Source organism: Acanthisitta chloris, unplaced genomic scaffold (assembly GCF_000695815.1).
Source record: "Acanthisitta chloris isolate BGI_N310 unplaced genomic scaffold, ASM69581v1 scaffold16090, whole genome shotgun sequence".
Classification (NCBI taxonomy): domain Eukaryota; kingdom Metazoa; phylum Chordata; class Aves; order Passeriformes; family Acanthisittidae; genus Acanthisitta; species Acanthisitta chloris.
Window position 1 is genome coordinate 1 of NW_008650066.1, and position 18,765 is coordinate 18,765.

At 43.2% G+C, this 18,765-nt stretch overlaps 2 protein-coding genes across 3 annotated transcripts in view; one reads left to right on the forward strand and one right to left on the reverse strand.

Moving 5' to 3' along the window:
* The first annotated feature begins 38 nt into the window (after positions 1 to 38).
* Positions 39 to 3,307, forward strand: TTC19 (tetratricopeptide repeat domain 19). Its single transcript, XM_009083601.1, has 9 exons — positions 39 to 92; positions 176 to 286; positions 431 to 469; positions 952 to 1,008; positions 1,278 to 1,339; positions 1,617 to 1,711; positions 1,911 to 2,065; positions 2,365 to 2,527; positions 2,990 to 3,307. Exons 2-9 carry the CDS (start codon positions 185 to 187, stop codon positions 3,121 to 3,123), a joined length of 807 nt encoding a protein of 268 aa, XP_009081849.1. The 5' UTR covers positions 39 to 92; positions 176 to 184; the 3' UTR covers positions 3,124 to 3,307.
* A 3,473-nt stretch (positions 3,308 to 6,780) lies between these two features.
* The window catches only part of NCOR1 (nuclear receptor corepressor 1), a 45,352-nt gene continuing 33,367 nt past the window's right edge, over positions 6,781 to 18,765 (reverse strand). Inside the window, exons 28-46 of one of the 2 annotated variants that reach the window (XM_009083582.1) lie at positions 17,791 to 17,874; positions 17,029 to 17,285; positions 16,532 to 16,892; positions 15,918 to 16,142; positions 14,909 to 15,118; positions 14,105 to 14,254; positions 13,546 to 13,577; positions 13,404 to 13,491; positions 12,829 to 12,994; positions 12,065 to 12,561; positions 11,518 to 11,646; positions 10,767 to 10,924; positions 9,998 to 10,221; positions 9,452 to 9,589; positions 8,878 to 9,020; positions 8,293 to 8,346; positions 7,678 to 7,899; positions 7,206 to 7,385; positions 6,781 to 6,992 (exon numbers count right to left, since the gene is read on the reverse strand). In XM_009083582.1, coding sequence (XP_009081830.1) covers positions 6,805 to 6,992; positions 7,206 to 7,385; positions 7,678 to 7,899; positions 8,293 to 8,346; positions 8,878 to 9,020; positions 9,452 to 9,589; positions 9,998 to 10,221; positions 10,767 to 10,924; positions 11,518 to 11,646; positions 12,065 to 12,561; positions 12,829 to 12,994; positions 13,404 to 13,491; positions 13,546 to 13,577; positions 14,105 to 14,254; positions 14,909 to 15,118; positions 15,918 to 16,142; positions 16,532 to 16,892; positions 17,029 to 17,285; positions 17,791 to 17,874 — 3,506 coding nt within the window. In that variant the 3' untranslated portion in view covers positions 6,781 to 6,804. The remainder of the gene's footprint in view (positions 6,993 to 7,205; positions 7,386 to 7,677; positions 7,900 to 8,292; positions 8,347 to 8,877; positions 9,021 to 9,451; positions 9,590 to 9,997; positions 10,222 to 10,766; positions 10,925 to 11,517; positions 11,647 to 12,064; positions 12,562 to 12,828; positions 12,995 to 13,403; positions 13,492 to 13,545; positions 13,578 to 14,104; positions 14,255 to 14,908; positions 15,119 to 15,917; positions 16,143 to 16,531; positions 16,893 to 17,028; positions 17,286 to 17,790; positions 17,875 to 18,765) is intronic. The other variant, XM_009083590.1, reaches the window with a different exon arrangement.

The following is an 18,765-nucleotide window of genomic DNA, read 5'->3' on the forward strand; positions in this document are numbered from 1 at the left end:
CCGCGGTACATCGCCCTGTCCCCGCAGGGCTCGCCCTCTTCCCCAAGGAGGACGAGGAGGACGCGATTGTCCTGCTGCTGAAGAGAGCCAAGGTGGGTGTCGGGCGGAAAAAGTGGGCACTGAGCGCTGCGGGCACTGAGCTCTGCGGGCACTGAGCGCTGCGCTCCCCCCGCAGCTCCGCACGATGCAGGGGGAGCTGGGCGAGGCAGAGCAGCTCCTGCACCAGGCACTGAGGCTGGCGCACCAGGCGGACAACAGGCAGGCCATCGTCTACACCTACAGCATGGTAAGGCTCGGGCTGCCCCGTGCTCCCCCTGCAGAGGAGATGTTGTGCTCAGTTCTGGGGTTACGGTGGAGCTGGAGGTAGAAGGAAAAGCAGTTGGGTTCAGGTTTGTCCCTACTGCCTTTGTGGATCTTCTCTCTTTTTCAGATGGCAAACGTAGCCTTCATGCAGGGACAGCTGGACAATGTGAGTAGCTGCATTTTTACCCTTTGAACTTTAAGATGTTAATGTCTTATGCAAGGTCTTGAAGCTGTGGCACTCTGGGACAAGGTGTAGACTGAGAGCTGTGAGACAGAGATCTCCCACTGCAAAGCACAATGATCTGCCTTGGGATTGCAGTCCCATGGAGCTAAGAAAGATGCTCTCACAGTTAATTTTGAGCTCCAAAATGGCTTGTAAGGGAATGAATCCTTTGCTGGATGACCCAAGGAGAATCTGAAGGCACACAGATGTGGTAAACTCGTGGCTGGTGGCAAACAAACTGGAAGGACCCTCTGGTTGCAGTACCACTGGGTTCTGGTCAGCCTTTCACTTCTGTCTGGTCTTGCTGCACAATGTAAATGCCACAAATTTGAGATGAGTTTCTCCCCACAGTCTGCCTCTGTAAAGGGTAGAGATGCTTTAAGTGCCATCATTCCTCAGTATGTTCTTCAAAATTCTCTTTTCAGGCAGAAAAGCTCTACAAAGCAAGTATGAGCTATATGCTTGCAGGGGACACGAAGGAGGTATGTTGTTCTGATGAAGGTTCCCAGCTGGAAGCATTAACATGGGGTGCCCAACTTCTTAGTTTATTTCTTGTATTGTAATGATCTCTTCATTGGAATTGGCAATATTATCTCTGAGCTTGCCAGATTCTCAGGAGCTTCCTTTAATGGATGGCAGCTCTGGGGGCAACAGGATGGGGATTTTTAAGGTCTAAACTCTCTGATAAAGTAATGTTTCTGCTGAGGAGATGAAAGAAGAATGACAGTTGCATTGTGTGTCCTCCTGGCAGGATGACAATGCAATCCTTGAGATGTCCCTCAAGCTGGCCAGTATCTATGCTGCTCAGAAACAGTGAGTTCCTGCTACAGGCACCTTCTGCTTTCATCTCAGCTTCACATGTGTGGGTGGCCTGGGCTGACCATGCTGGGGGGGAGGAAGGTCCTCACCACCTCTTGCATCCCCTTGCCCATGGGCCAAGAGAAGGCTCCAGGCCATACTAAAGAGAGCACTGAGAGCAAGAAAGATCTGGGGAAGGAGAAAAATAGTTTTACAGGCCCTCATAGAAAGAGGGACTGAAGGTGTTCACATTTATCCCTTCAGGGATGGAAGGAGGTTTTGCACTTTGCAGGCACAAATTAGCCGTGGCTGGCTACCAGTTCTGCATCCTGACCTTAGAGGAGAAGATTGCCAAGCAAAAGGACTTGCCTGAGGATGTCCTACCAGGTGGGATTTCTTTGTTTGCCAAAGGCCTCTCATCATCTTGTCTCCATTTCCCTGCCCTCAACGTTGCTTTCCATATTGTCTAAGGACCATCTTCATGTCAATCCACTGTCTTCACACTGCATGAGTTTCCTGCTCTTGTAGGGTGGAGATTCATGCTTGATCCAGTAGAAGTGACCACTTCACTCCTCTCTGTTTGCAGCTGAAGAGAAAGCCAACACACGTCTCCTGCTCGGGCTGAGCCTTGACTCCTACGCTCGCTACCTCCTCGACATCAACCAGCTCCCAGCGGCCCAAAAAATGTATGAGAAGGCTCTGCAGATATCAAATGATGTTCAGGGAGAGACTCATCCACAGGTGACTTGTACGACGGGAGTTGGACAACTAGGGCTAGAAAGGCTGATCTGTAGGGAATGAGGCAGCCTTAAAGCAGCTTTGCTGGCATCAGACATGCATAGCACTAAATAAGATTGTTTTCCTGCCAGGAAACATGAGCTTGCAGCATGCAAATATAGACCTGTAAGTCACTTTCCTACTGAAAGCTTCTCTGGGAAATGCTGCTTTTACCAGTGTGATGGGGTGTGAATGTGGTGCTTCTGCTGCCCCAGACTTCTACACAAGTCTTGGTCTGAGCTTGCTTTTCCATCCTGGTGCAGACTGTGGTCCTGATGAATGACTTGGCCACTGTGCTGGATGCTCAGGGACACTACGACGAGGCTTACTCCTATGTGACAAAGGCAGCAGAGCTGGCAAAGGAGACTCAGCACCCTGAGGAGCACATGGTGCTGAACAACCTGGCAGCAATTCTGATGCACAAAAGTAGGTAAAGCAATGCCCAGCCTGGCACTGTGCTTGTGGTGACTGTGACCCCTGTACTGTGGGATTGAACTGCAGTGTTGCTTTGGTGTGACTAGGTTGAGTTTAAGCAGTAGGTCTCACTTTGTGAAAGCAATTCAAACTGAATTCAGCTGCTGAGCCAACAGGTTGCCAGGGGATCTTGTTTCCCTTGTCCTCTGTGTTCAGTAACTGGCTCTGAAATGACAGGAGATATGCAGGAGTCTTGTTTCTCTGAGATTTTAATGCTGAAGCAGCACCATGTCCTGTCATCATTGCTGCTCTAGCTCTCATGGTTGGTAACCTGGCAGGATGTTTCTGAACCTCTTGCAGGTTCTTGATGTGTTCCAAGTAGTCCTTGTCCTTTGCATGTGGTCATCTCCTGGAGGGAGCTCTGGAAACAGGTGATGTAACTGGTAGCCATGGCTCTTTTCCCTCTTGCTACAGAAGACTTTCTGCAAGCAAAACAAGTGTACACAGAAGCTCTCAAGCAGGCACAAGAGAAGGGAGATGCTGCTTCTGTCCAGCATATCAAGGAAGAACTAGCCGAGCTGGCCAAGAGGAGAAAGGGCTCCAAATGAGTTTGGCTACAGAGTCCAACCTTGAGGTGGCCAACAGCAGCAAAGGTTGGTCAGTACAAGCAGCCTGGGAGCAGCTCAGTGCAATTCTCCAGGGAAACAGCGGAGAGGACTTTAAGGACTGCTTAACAGAAAGGGCTGCTAATTGCCTTACAACTTAGCCCAAAATAAAGCTGTGGAATCTTAACTATGTGAATTTATGGTGTAGTCTATGGTTGGAGTGCCAGTCATTTTAACTCTGACTGCCAGTAAAGTGCCAGCCTGGCCTGGTATTAATACTTGCAGTTAAATTAAGAGGTTATTTGCTATTCCTGCCTGTTCACAGATGTATTCAGTTTCAAAACATGACTGTGCTAGAGCAGGTCATGAAACAGAACAGACAGGAATTGTCTCACTCTTTACAGGCTGGACCTGTCTACTTTTGTCAGTGCTACAGTTCAGTGTGTGAACTTCAGCAGAGATTTCCCAGGCTACACCTGCACTGTGACAGAGCTGTAGCTCCATGTCCTTGTCAAACAGGTTGCCTGAAGATCAAGTGTATTTCTTCAAAGCACTTAGCACCCAAAGATAGAATATGCCCTCTGAGAGGAGGGGTGAGAGTGTTACCAAAACAAAGCTGTGTCAGAAATAAAAACACTTGGCTGCCTTACCCAGTGCAGAGCACACGAGTGCCAAGGCTGTCCTTCTTTCCTGGAGGGGTCAGTGCTAGAATGCTGAGGTTTCCTCTTGGAAAAGATGGTATGTATAAACTCAGGTTTGTCAGCTACATGTCTTTACGTGGACTGAGCATGTACAGTTGCTTGTAAAACAGAATCTGTCACTTCTGCCCTTTAGGGAAGCCTAATGTTAAAGACAGAGGAGAACTGGACAGCAGCAGTGCTAACCTGCAGCACCCTGAGGGCAGTGTTTGCCTGTTCTCGTGAGCATAGCTTGATGCTGCAAAACAAGAGGGAGACACAGGAAAAGCAAATGGAGAACTGATCCCCTTTATTGATTGGTCTGAATCCAGAAGTCACTGTCTACTGAAGACATTGTGTGGAAAAAGAAAAGTTGAGTTTTATGATGCATGGGTTGGTTTTTTTTCAAGTCTTAAATGATTTCATATCAGAATCACGAACCATATCAAGATGAAGCATTGTGAAAACACTGATCAGAAATCAGGTAAAAATTTGTAGTAAACTACACTTTGTAAACATGACTTACAAACACCTTCCTGTTTGAAACAGGGCAGATGTAATTCCATACTTGGAGATTACTGGAATTGTGGTAAACCCTAACTTAGGCTCTGGAGAGGTTTTTACACTGGAGAAGTTAAAACTCGGATAACAAACAAAAAAAAAGCAGCAACATTTTATGTGCAAATGCCACTCAAGCTGTATCTTAGGAGAAAGTGACTATCCTACTTTGGATATCTTGCTGCTGCTGCAGCAGTAACATGAAGCTTTGCAATGAACATGCTATACTTACTGTACAGGTAGCAAAGACATTTGTCTGTACATGCCTCTTTCACATTGTATTTGTTACACTAAGAAAGTGAGAACAAGTGAGTTTAAGAATGGAACTTAACTCTCCACTCCAAAATTGAAATCTACAAAAGGGGCAGATTGACTTGTTTTCCAGTATATGTTGCTGTGGGAACAAAAGAGAAAGTTAAAATAAGAGCACAGGTCTACAAACAGGATGAAAACTTCACTGCTTCAAGCCAGAAGGGTAAAGGATAGGAGGGTGAGAGAAATCTTTCTTAGAGAAAGATTGCAAGGAGGTTTAAGACTGCCAAGGGATCTACTCTGATGCAGTATTTAAAAAAAGTAGCAAAATAATTCTGTACTTGCAACACAGTGTCAAGTGTCCAAATGAGTTCCTTTGGATTGTTTCATTTCCCACACTTGGGGTGAAAAGGCTTTTCCTCAAAGGACTGAAAATAAATTTGCTGTTGATAAATAGTTCTGTGCTTCTTCCTGTTTGTAACTGAATCATCACAGTCCCTCCACACTCACAGGGTTTGAGGTTACACACTGCATTACACCTTCCATACAACACATTGCAAACACAGAGGGAAAAACCCAAATAGTTTCACTGGAAAATAACTTCAAGGCAAAGACTCTGTTATCAATGAGATGCATAAGCAGTTTGGAATCAGACAGACCAGGCCACCCCCCAGCTCAGTGCTATCTGTAAATCAGTCCTTCTACCCCAGAAGATTTCAGTTCACTTCCTGAGGTCAGTGCAGCATAAGATGCTTCTGGAGATGGATGGCAGGGCACCCTGTGGTATCACTAACAGATGTATGTGTAGATGAGCTACAAGCAGTTCATAGCAGGCATCCATAGATGAGTGAATAAGGAAACTCTCCTAGTACCATATACAATTGAAAAAATAAAAATCACCCTAACAAGTATTGCACACTTCAGGAGTTAAGCCAAGCAGTTGTAAGGACTTCCACCAAAAGCTTGTTTCTAGGGCTAGGGACTGGGACACAGACTTTGAAATAGTTATTACATAAAGACTTCAAAATCAGGTGGGAGGAAGTTAGCAAAAATCACAGTACCTATCGCAAACTGGTTGTAACAGAAGTCAAGTAGTTGACTCATGTGTTGCTCAATTATTCTAGAAAAGCACTTTGTTTTATTTCAACTCGGGATGTAGAGGTTTTTTCTTCTTAAGAGGATTGATCAACCCACCCAGAGCCTCTGTTCAGAAAAGCCATTTGCTGTGGTTAAATATGACAGTAAAATTTAGTAGCCTGTTTTGACTGCAGACAATGCAGCAACAGAAAACACTTCAGATAGGCTTTTGGGGCATAGTTAAAATTCCCAGTGTGCATAACAGTGAGGTATGCCTCCAGAAGCTGTTCTCTTTGTTTCTTTAACCTTTTTCAAAATGAACCATAACATACCCATGCAATAACATTTCTGCAGTGTTGCTAAAAAAAAAACAACTGCACAAAAAAAAAAAATTAAATTTACAATGTGGCAGAATTTCAAATTCAAAGAAATATATCATCTTATTCCAGCCAACCTGGACTATGTTAATGTACAGAATTCATTAAGGGGTCAGTCTTAAAAATCAACATTTTCACAAGAGCTTGAACACCACTGAGAAAGTGTGTCTAGGGAAGGGGGAAAAATGATATAAAAGCACAATGCCTGCAGGAAGTGGCATGGCATTAGATGGGCAATGATGGGTGTAGGTTGGGGTTATGGTTAGGCTAGGCTGGGAGGGAAACTAGGGTTATGGAGAGTACTCTACACTGGAGAAAATGCTTAAAAAAAATTACAAAATGACCCCCAAAGTTTAGGCAATGATTTGAACATAAGTACACCAGATACTATAGCAAGGGAAAAAAACACTGCAAAAAGTACTCTCTATTTACAGAAGAATGATTTAAAGACATTATGGTTTTCTTTACAAATAGATGTAGAACAGGAATAGTCCACTTTTTTTTTTTTAAAAACTCTTTACATATTTATCTTTAGTAAGTCAACCTTCTGGATCACAATCCTCCAGCACACAGCCTGTGCAGAAGGCATTTAACGGACTCTCCAGCAATTCTTCATTGTGTGGCCCATTGCTCTCTTGGAAAGTCTCTGTGGGCACAAGTCAAAAATAGATTTCTCTTTTTGACCCGCAAATTAAAAAGAAGAAAAAAAAAGAAAAGAAAAAAAGAAAACTAATCTGCATAGTTCAGTCATCACTGTCAGACAGAGTCTCATATTGTGCTGAAAGCAGTGGTGCAGGCTCTCGCTCCCAGATCCTGTTCTGTGGGTGAGTGGTTGCTTGGCTCATGGATGGTGGGGCACAGGTGATGGATGTTGGGGGGGTACTGCTGAGCATCCTCATCGTCAGGGGGTTGTAAGGAAACTGGGTTGAACCTGCATCAAAATCAAAAAAAAACAAAAAACCAGCTGTTCTAAGAGTGTAAAGGTACTCTGGTTTTGCTTGTGATAACTAGCAGAAAATCCACTGCAGGAAATCCACACACTGTAAACGCTTGGACAATATCTGTCGGCACAGTGTGTTGACATCTGAGCTTTTCACAGATACCTCAGCTGGTTTGAGCAGTTTGGAGGAACCTCATTTCTCACCTGTTGATGAAGGCCTGTCTTCCCATGCCCACACTGGAGTCTGTCTGTGGTAGTCCCCTTCTGAATGTACAGATGAGACAGAAGAAGGTCTTTCAGTTCCCAAATAGCCCTGTCCAGGAATTGGAGACTTGGACTTCCTGCTGTTTGACTTGCCGATGAGCTTCTGCTTGCTGACTCCCCCTCCTGGGAACGGGACACATTTCACACACGTTACACTTTAGCCTTTGTGTTTGGCTCTATAAACTATCATGCAGCACTGAGAAGATTCAGGTACCCAATACACCCTGTTCTCCCCCAATCCATCAGTGCTGTCATAAGCTAATGCTCCTGAAGAGCCAGGACCACAGAGGGAATGCCAGCATCACCTCTATCACTTCCACAGGACAGACAGTGATTCTCATTGAGACTAAGTTTATTCAAACCCTTAATTCATTTTAAGACCATAGGATATTCAGGAGTTGCAATTCCTCACCTGAATTTGGTGATGGATTAGCTTCTTCCCTCCGTGTCTCATTACTGGCTGACACTGCAGCACTGGAGCTGCCTGGTGCTACTGCAATAGACTGGGACATGACAACTCCATGTTCCTCACTCTTGTCATCAAAGTTTCCCATCAATGCTTTCCTGATAATGTCTTCCAGACCCAGATTACTGGCAGGATCTGCGAAGGAATGACCCCTAGAACTGACTGCACCTGGGAGAGAAAAGAAAACACAGGGAAAGGTGAGAAGGGAGGCAAAAACATGTATCAGAGAAATAACAATGGGATGGGAAAGATTTTAGGGAGAAGCAGAAAAGTGGGGAAAAAACAAAGGTGAGAGTTGTTTAAATGCAAAGCTACACACTCAGAGCAGCTCACAGTGGGTACAGGTCAGCCATGCCAGCAAACACTGCAGAGCTAGGGCAGTGGTGCCACTGAACATCAGACTCTTGGCAAGAGGGGAAGATTTACTCTTTGTATTATTGGTGTTGGTTTGAGGGTTTTTAAAGCATGCTGGCTGTGACAGCATGGTAACTGAAACCTGCAGTTATTACATGAGTTCACTTTTTCTGTGACATATGTTGCTTCTTTCACTGACCAACTCACCTGAGGTAGTGACTGCTGGCAAATTGAATATTTCAGTCCCTGGCTGAGCAGTTGCTGCAATTAAAACACAACATTTCATTGAGTTTTTCAGTCCAGATGAGCACTAAGTAGTCACTACTAGCCCTAATGCAAAACAGAAACCCAAAAATACAGTTCTAGTATCATATTCCACCATGTTGGTGTCTGTTACTGAAACTACACTGAACTATGTTGTTTAACAGACATAATCATAAGGGCCAAGAAAACAAAATATTCAGTTTCAAGACACCTTTCAAAAAAGGATAAGATGTAATAGTTAATGTTGATACAAAGTAAACTACAGACAAAGTTAATTAGAATAATGTCAGGTTTTCACACTCATTAGTTATGTGTTTCATCTCTCCAATTAAGTGTGAAAAAGCTTAAAAGTCACAGTCCTACACACAACAGCATTAAAAAATAAAATCTAACAATCCTCTGTGGTCACAGATCATTATATGTATGTTTTATATTCATGGACTTAGATCTACTCATATTATCTGAAGCACATTCAGGTCAGGAGAGCTTCAACTGGAAAAACAGAGTGAAAAGGCAAGTCCTGCATACCCATGTCAGAGTCACCTCCACCAGATGAGTTCAGCTTTCGAAATATCTCCTGTTTCTTGGATTTTACCATTGGTGAAGTGTTCTCAAGTTTGGTGAAAAACGAAGGCAGGTAACTGATACTGCCTGGAGAGCGAGAGTCAGTCCTGCAAGACCAACACGTGTCAGAGAGACAGAACATTTCAGGTGCACATTCAAACCTTTCCAAAAGCAGAAACACTAAGAGTCATCTGAACACTGTGGTGCTCAGTAATAACTGTCTGTTTAAGCAGCAGAAATTTGGCAAATAAGTTTTAATTAAAAAAACCCTAAATAAACCTAAATAATCTAGAAATAAAATAAAAAATACTCTGTCCCAGCCTGGAGCACTGCATGGGATTGGTATGGCCAAAGTTCAGCCTTCCCAAAACACCTCCCAAATAGCAAGTCTTGAATGTTAGTGCAAGAGGATTAACAGTGATTAACAACTTGACTGTGGCACCAGAGGAAGAGCACTTATACTGCTCTTTTTAACAAAGACACTGTTTGCAGCATAAAGATCCAGAATAATGTCTTTAAAAGTCAGTTTTGCACATACCTCTGTTCAGTAGGCTCAGTTCTTTGGGAAAGCAAAAGAACATTTTCCTGTTTCTCATGTACAACCGGGACCTGAGGTGGTGAGATTGGCTCATAGGGCTCTGAAGAGACATGACTCCTCTCTGGAGATTTTCCAGGCCTACATTCATAATTCAGAGACAGAGAAGTACTCTTAATGTACAGCAGTAGTGAACTTTTAACTGTTTTTCAGTTGCTACATAACTACTTATCTCTAGTTACATGTGACATGCTTTAATATGCTTGGTGATCTCAGCAAGATGACTATGAATTGTCCATAATGACTTTGGTAAGTTTAAGTAATTAGACATCTTCACCCCTTTAAAGATTGGAAATTTAGAAGTGAAGAGAAAACAGTTATAAGTTATGTTATGGAGCCAAGCAATGGCCAAAACCAGTACAAAACAGAAGCTGTCTAAAAATAAGACCAAAAGATACCTCAACTTCTGATGTACATCGAGATTACTGTGTTGTCTTTTATAAACATCATACTAATAAAAGTTGCAGTTAAATGGAACAGATGCATTACCTCCCCCTGGCCTTGTCAGAGAGGTTTTCAGGTGACACCCTGGCACTTGGCCGCTGATGGTGGACAGACTGTGACTGTGCCTCAGGGCTGTAGCGGTTCGATGTCTTTGCCCGGCTGGAAACAGGAGTTGGAGCTGGGGTGGAATTCTGGAATGTAGTGGTGGGAGGCTGCAAAGAGGCCTGAGAAGCTGCTTGGTTTCTAGCAAAGTCTTGGGTAATAATTTGCTGAATGTCACCAAACAAGAAAAAAAAAAACCAGAAAAGAGAACTTGGTTAGACATTGGCCAGAGTGAAAGTATTCATGAACTAGATGAGTATGAGACCAACTGCAACAAATGAGATTATAAATTCATAGTATCGTGGTATGTTAAGGGGTTGGAATGGACCTTAGAGATCATCTGGTCCCAATCCCCTGCCCTGGGCAGGGACACCTCCCACCAGAGCAGGTTGCTCAAGGCTTCATCCAACCTGGCTGTGAACACTGCCAGGGTTGGGGCAGCCACAGCCTCCCTGGGCAACCTATGCCAGTGTCTCACCACCCTCACAGCAAAAAACTTCTTCCCAATATCTAATTTAATCTTCTCCTCTTTCAATTTATCCCCATTACTCCTTGTCTTAGCACTACAGTTCCTAAGGAAAGAATTCAGACACAATATTCTATAACATCCTCAAGTAAAACTAATCATTACAGAATTATGTTCCAAAACACGTGTTTTCATCAGCGAAGTACAACTTTTCGCATCTGAAAAGATGTAAGTAAAGAAACTTACACAGATGTGATCAGCAAGGGTGATAAGCCGATGGGTCCTGGGCACCTGTTGCATCCCTTCAGCCTGGGAAGAGGGAGGTGGAGGTTGCTGGGGTGAAGGAGGTTCCTGCTGTGTCCTGTAGCGGTGAATCGGCCCCTCGTACTGCCTGTTTGGGTCACCTGTTTGAAGAAGAAAAGGTCAATAATCTGTTAAAATGGAATTACTGAAGCTTCAAGGTTTGACATTTTGTGCTCACAAATCTAAAAGATGAGGTGTTTCTCCATTAGATTTTAGATACCCTGTGTGATAACTACCTTCCCCCCTTCATACATAGGCCCTGCACTTTAGAACAGGTGAATAAAGCTTCATGCCATAATGCAGGTGAATTTAAGCTCATTTCTCGTTTAGAACAGATGAATAAAGCTTCATGCCACAATGCAGGTGAATTTAAGCTCATTTCTCCCCTGCAGATTGCACTGTAATACTTGGAACATTTCTAAGAGGTAAAAAATTGTGGGCACCAAGAGCAATCTGCAGTAATTTTAAAGGATATATTGAAAAGTTCTTATTAAAGCAGCCACACTGTAATGTAAAGGAGATCTGTTTAATGCCAAGTGCCAACTCCAATACATTTGCTCCAGTTTTTCACTGCAACTTACTTCCAGCAAAAAATGTGGTAAGCAGTCAGACTCCCAAGATGTTTTAAATTTTCATGGAGCTGGTAAACATAAGCAAGATAAACGAGAGCATTTGAATATGGAGATAAACTTACTCTCTGCCTGGCTTGGTTTAGGTGCCTCTTGCTGATAGGGCTGTAGCTTTTCTTGAGCAGGTACAGGTGAATTTGCAGGGCTAATCACCTCAATGGCATCTCCAGGAGCTTCATACCGGTGGGAGGATACTGAATATCAAGCAAAGATTGTGGAATAAGGTGTAAATATCACAGAAAAGTTTTGTTGCCTACACATAACAACATTGAAACAACATCAGTGAATGAAAGTCAAAGCACTGTCATTTTCTCATGATAACCATGGTGATACAAATACATCCATAAAACAGTGTTCCAGCATAAACCAGATAATATTCAGTTCCTTGATTTATGATAAGGTTTGTCTTATGATCCTGCATGTCATGCTCTAGCATGGACTCTGAATAAAGCAAACAACTCTGATGTTGCAAAATTCTTGAGCCACTATATGCAAAAACTATTTGTCCATGAAGTGTTTTTACTATTCATCATTAAATCATTTCACATCTGATTATTTCCCTAAAAGGCTAAGACAGACAGCAAAGAAGTAGATAGTTACTAAGATACGTACAACTACTGGAAGAATCTGAACTCTGAGAGCCCCTATCTCGTGCATCCTTGTCTGAAGCAATCTGGCGAGTGATGATCACATCTATGAAGTTAGCAGCAGTAATTGTGGTCTTTCCTCGAGTTCTCAGCTCTTCCTCGTACCTGGATTTAGGAGGAGGTCCTTTCTCTTTACCAGCCTCTGAATAGACTACTGATGAAGTCTGTCCCTGGGACTTGCCCCCAGAATAATTTGCAGATGTATAGGGGCACTGCACAGGCCTCTTTTCTACCTCCAGTGTCTTCTGTTCCATCTGCTGCTGGTCAGTAACCACAGCTGACCTGCGGCCCATGTTCTCTTCTATCCTGGTTCCTTCATGCTTGTTTTCTTTTGCTTTGGCAACTTCCATCTGAGGAGCAGAGGCTGCAGCATCCACCAGTGCTGCAAGGGCGTCAGCAGCAGTGTTGTAACGGGAAGCTGGTAACCCTTGAGTGATAGAGGGAGCTCCAGGGGTGAGCTGCCTGTTGGCAAACATGGAATAGGCTGAATTATACCCCATGAAAGAAAGAACTAGAGTCAGATCATGCACACGACAGAGCAAAGGTTTTGTGACACTAATTCCTATCCCCAAACAGACTGGTGAAAATGCGTTGGATCGTTTCTCATAAATCCAAGAGCAATCATGGTATATCCTTAACCTTGTGGTATTTTCCTCAGGCTAAATGTACCTTTTAATAAGCTCAAATATCAGAACAGATCTCTCTGCAACAGTTACTCATAAAACATACATGATACGTAGCTGAGCAGCAGGATCCAAAGGTGTGATTACACTCGTCCCATTGGTTCCTTGAAAAATACTAGGCCTTTGCTGCAGGATGTTCTCCTGACTTCTGACTGACGGGGATGGGGAGCGAACGTATCCATGACTGCCAGGTCTGCCAGGCTGCTCTGCACCTGCAGAACAGAGTGAAGGAAAATAAGAAATAAATATACACAGATCACGCTCATAACAATGGCAAACTATCTACTGATGCTGTGTTCACACCCCTTCCCTACTGTCTGCAGCACTCCAGATGTGATGGTGTGTACAGAGGTTTAAATGGGAGCTTTCTGTTTACAATGCTCTAAGTGACATGCAAGTTGTGGCAGTGCTAACTGGGATTCACTCCTTCCCTGGGTACCACACATTGCTTGGACAGAAAGATCAAGAAGTCTGGTGGCTGCAGAAGTTGCATTTATGAGCAGAACTGCTAGGTAGAGGAACCTGCCTGAAGTGCACACTAAAGCCAAACTGTATTTGCTAACTGGCTACAGAAGAAGAGTTACAGTCTAAACTGATCCAAATGCAGCCACCTGCACTCACCTGGTCGAAGGTAGAGCTCAGCAGGGACTGAGGTTATCCTCTCCCTCTCTCGTTCCCGCTCTCGTTCTCGCTCTCGCTCGCGTTCCCTCTCCCTTTCCCGTTCCTTCTCCCTCTCCCTTTCCCGTTCCCTTTCAGCACTTGCAGCTGCAGAAGCTGCCAGGTGTGTGGGGTGTCCTGAAAGGCCCACAAGGTAAAATGAATTAGCAAAACAAACAAATGATACTTTGGTGAAGCATAATTTGATGTTAACACTTGCCAATATATTCTCTGCCATCCACTTACAGCAACATTTCCCAAATACATTTTCATTCCACTCAAGATTACCCACTGATCTAGGAAGACAAAAGCTTAACATAGAGTGACAGTGGAAGGCTCAACAGCCAGACATGGTTTTTACAGTTAGAAACTAGACAGCTTATAGACCCTAATTCCACCCTTTCAACACGTATATAAAATGAGGTTAGTGAAATCATAATCAAATTACTATAAAGACCTGACAGAATGAGGGAAATTTGACAGTGCTCCTACTGTAACTATAGAGGATATCATCATAAACCTTTGCTATCCAAGTGAGAAGTGCATGAAATAGGATCTCCTGAGAAAACATCAAAACATGGCGTTAATGAAAGCTGAGCAGAGATGGTCAATTTTCTCAGCATGTCAGACAGTCAGAGACATCACCACACCATGAGAGCTCTCACCTGGGGACAGAGAAGCAGGATTGTAAGGCCTGGGAGGGAAGGTAAGCTGGGTGCCAGGGATATAGGTGATTCTCTCCATTGGTGGGGTGCTTGTTCCTCCAGGATGAGGCACTAAGATAGTGGGAGCCATGTTGTTCAGGTCAATGATTCCTGTCAGGAGATGACACATGTAAGAGTGGCCACTCAGGGACAGAGCAATGGTCCACACATGACAGATGCTCTTCATTGCTAACAGTCAGCAGGGAATGTTTAGTGGAGGAGGTAGGATAAGGCAAGTGCAGAACTCTAGTCCAGCTCTCTCAGCTCTAGCAATCAGCAATTCAGGAACATGCTAAGTCAGAATTTGCATTTCTAGCACTCTCTTTAATTGCCCTTTGGAAAAATAACTTCACCTCTACTCAATGATCCCCTCTCTTAGCAAAAATAAAACAATCACCATGATTTTCACAAACATTACCCTCTCAGCTGCTGCTTTTATTTCCGTTTTGAAGAAGTTCTCATTTTGATATAACTCTCTTTTCTGAAGTTTGAAGATGAGATAAATATGCTTCTGATCATCAATTTAAACAAGCATCAGACAGCCTGGCTCTTGAACACTGTGTGTTAGTCTTTCCCTTAACAACAATGATTACAGACATAGTTTTCCTTTATATCCACAGTTTGTAAATGAGCTGTTATAGATCTCTGATCACTACAAGATGGACATGTCTACACATATGCACTTCTATGTGTGCATCCAGTGCACCAAACCACACAGCATATCAAAACACACTTGAAAGAACACCAGAAGAGCCCCAGGCCTACCTCTTGCTCCTGCATATGGGAGAGCTAAAGTTTGCTCCCTGGGAGATAACCCTCTGGTCACGTCGGGACGAAGGTTCACTTGCATCTGCTGTGAGGTAATGTAGTCATTGAGGATTGTCTGTCGGGTGTTCTCCATGGCATAGAGCTGGTACTGACTTGGGTAGCCTGGGGTGGGGGAGAGCTGCCTTTGGAACAGGTAAGCAGCAGCAGCTGAGGGTGAAAGAGGGGAAAAGAGAAAGTTTAGGAAGCAATATGGGTCATAGCAAATCAAACTTTCAGGTGTTTATACAGCTCATACTACAGTAGTGCTCCCAAGTCTCTCAGTGCCAAATGGGTTAAAATAGCATCTTAATACTGATGCTTTATTGAATTTATGTGTGCAGACAGGAGAAGGTAAATAATCCAGATTGGAGAGATGCATTAGAGAAGAGACTTGATTAAAAATATATATCCTGAAATTCTAAAGATGAAAAGGGCTGAAATACCTAAAGAGTTTAGGTACTTTTAAAATATCTTTAAAATACCTCACAGATATACCAACACCTTTGAAATACCTCGGGGAAGTAGACTGATGGATAGGTTAAAAGTTAAACTACTGTATTTAACATCACCAGGGACAACCTGATTATCTCTCAGTGAGAATGAATCACAGCCCTGAACAGGTCCTGATTACACTTTAGCATCTTCCACATCCTTCTTTGCATAACTTTCCTGAAAGCTTTTCATCCATTTCACAAATACTTCTCCAAAAGTACTGTCTGAACTTTCTAACAAAACAGAAGCAAGTTGGCAGCTCTGAAAGGAAGTTACAGTATTATACTGTCTTACTGCAATAAGTTTCCTAGTTAGGTATTAGACCCCCACTAAGCTGAAATCAAACCACAAGAGTATGTATTTATAACCTCATAAATGCTATCTGGCCATTGGTAATTGCCTTTAAGGGTATTTTTCTGTGCACCAAAGCACACAATATTTCTACAACTAAAAGAACCAACACAAATGTACTCACCAGGATCCAGAGCCCTGTGAAATGGCATAGCAGGATCTAAATGAGGAGGGAGGTGACTCCTATAGACTTCAGGAGTTGCTCCTCTGTGATGAGGGTCAAAAGGACTGTGAGCTACTACAGGATCAACCCCTGGGACTGGAGATTTTGCTGGCACACTCTCCCTCTGTGTTGGAGTGAGTGTGTTCTTCCTTTCGTGATTTGCTGACTTCCCAGAAGATATTCCAGCTAAAGGCAATGAAAACCCCAAGTTAATAAAATCACAAACTGTTTCTGGTAATCAAGATTGCTGATACTTCACCATATTATCTTTCTCATCTAGACACCTCTGTAATTCAGGAATAGTTTCTGCTCTTAAAACATGACCCTTGTAAGGGAACACTTTCAATGTGACTCATAACCCACTGCAAATTCAGGCTGGATTGCCTTCCCACCTCCATGTTACAATACGGTAATTTTCATTTTCTTCTTTCAATTAACAACTTAAGAGTCTTCTACAATTCCTTCTAGGCACACTACAAACCATTAGAATAAAAGCAAGTAGAACAGACTACAAAAACCAGTTTAATGTTAGAATAATACAATTTCTTGTCTTACTCTGGACTGGAATAACATACCCTCACTAACTCTATTCATCATAGGTGAACTCCTGGACATTGGACTCTGGTAGTTCACAGGTGTCCTCCGAGCATTTGTATCATCATAAATCCCAGGGCTCAGCTGTGATTTAGGAGTTTCATGAAGAGTTGACCTGAGAACAGAGGGACCAGAGCTGACTACCGACGTGTGTCGGGAACGAACGGCATCCCCGGTCTTCACATCTTCGTATTTTCCTCGCTCCACCACCTTCACGTTCTCTGGCACCATTTCCAGCTGAGGCATCCCCCGGGGGAGCTTACTTGGTCCAGTGATTAAAGATTTGACATTGTGTTTGATGGCAGACTGGCCAGAGTTGCTTTCATATTTTATGGGTGTGCCCTGAAGAGGAGAAAAAGATCAGGTTAAGGTTATCTTGTCCATGTTTTGCTTGTCCTAAAAACTCACATAGTCTGAACTGATTCACTACTGAGTCTGTAAGTAACTGCATGAGTCTGACAGAGCTTTTTGCATTTACCTGAGATATGGAGCCTTCTATGATTGGCCTGGCTGTCTGCACCATTTCAGGAGTCTTGCGACTCTCCTGGCTCAACAGGTCCTGCCTTGGGATTTCATGGATGGAACGACCCATTTCCTTTATGGTGGTGACTCCATCGTATGGTTTCCCCTTAGTAATGGCTCCTTCAAAGGTCCTTATGGGAGGTGACTCTCTCTTGATCTGTTTAGGGTACTTCAAGCCTTCTTCAAAACTTTCAGCTGTTGCTCTTGGTGTGCCTTTGATAGAAAGAAAGGGTCACATTATTGATGTTAAGAACTACAAAGTCTCTTTTTCATAAGTAACTACATGTCATAACAATGGGACTTTGGTTTGCTGCAATCTACTATCATATACTCTGAAGACTGAAAAATCACCACAAAAGCAATACTGAACCAATGCTCAATACACTACTGAAAGCATCCCAAGCTATTTCAGATGCTGCAACAAAAGAAATACATCTTCAGAGGTCTGGGCAGCTGTTAATATTCACTTCAAGAAGTGCTAATTACCAAGCATTCAGATAAAAAAAGTCTATTTGCCAAAAAGAATTAAAATGCTACGTTTACACGCTAGTTTTGTACACAGCATATCAGAAAGCTGCAGATTTATGCTCTGAAGACATGTTTCATAAAATCAGCTCCACCTTTAACACAGTCATGGTTGGCAAGAACAGCTTAAAGGTACAGAAATGCAGATTTTTGAGGAGGTAATTAACGTTTCTCTAAACTTGCAGTACCTCACCTTGCATGATAGAGCCAGACAACACTGTCCTCTCCTTGAGTTCAGCATGTGGGCTGCCCCGGGGCAGTGCACGGCATATTAAACCTGCAAACAAAACATAATTTAGTGAATGAAAAAAAAAGTGTGAAAAAGTCCCTTCCAAACCAACAACCCCCTCCTCCTTACACAATAGAGATAGCATCTGTACCATGGCAGTGCCCAGAGGGCACAGCCTCACTATGCCAGGCATTGCAGCAACATGTTCTAAACACCTCCTGCCCTGAAAAACTCATCTTTCAGTTCAAGTATTTGTGCTATTGCATTGTTGCAAGTTTTAACAGATTTAGAAAACACAAGATGGTTTTTAGAATGAAGCTGAGCCTTTGCCCCAAAAGTAGTCAGGGCTTACATTCTACTTTACTTGCCTAGAATGGTGTTCATGATGGGAAGTAGAACAAACAGAACAAAACACCCCAAAATATACCTCAGCATTCTCCAAATTAGTCAAAGTTCATACTGGATCATCTGGGAAGAGTTGAATTTACTGTTTCTACAGTAAGAATCTAAACCAAGGCCTCAAAAAATTCATAGTTCTACAGTCTGAGGACAGAAGATGTGTCAGTGATGAGATACAGCATGAAAGTATCAGAGCAGCTGATACTGGGCTAAAAGAGCCCAAAGACAAGCCAAAGGCATCACTGAATTTCCATATACAGACTAGAAACCTCTTATTCATATTGTTCCATCTGAGGAACATGTTCACAAAATGCCTTTAAGGGCTCCCCAAAGAGGGGACAAAACGCATTTAAGGGTTAAGACTCAAGGCTGAGGCATGAAACGTGTTCCTCCATTTCTATATTTACAAAACAATCAGAAAAGTTACATAATGGCCTGATTTGACCTCTGCAGGCTTTGTTTGACTACAGTTTATTAAAACAGCAATACCAGAGATGCCCTGAAGCAGGATATAGCAACTGTGCGAGCTGAAGGAGGTTT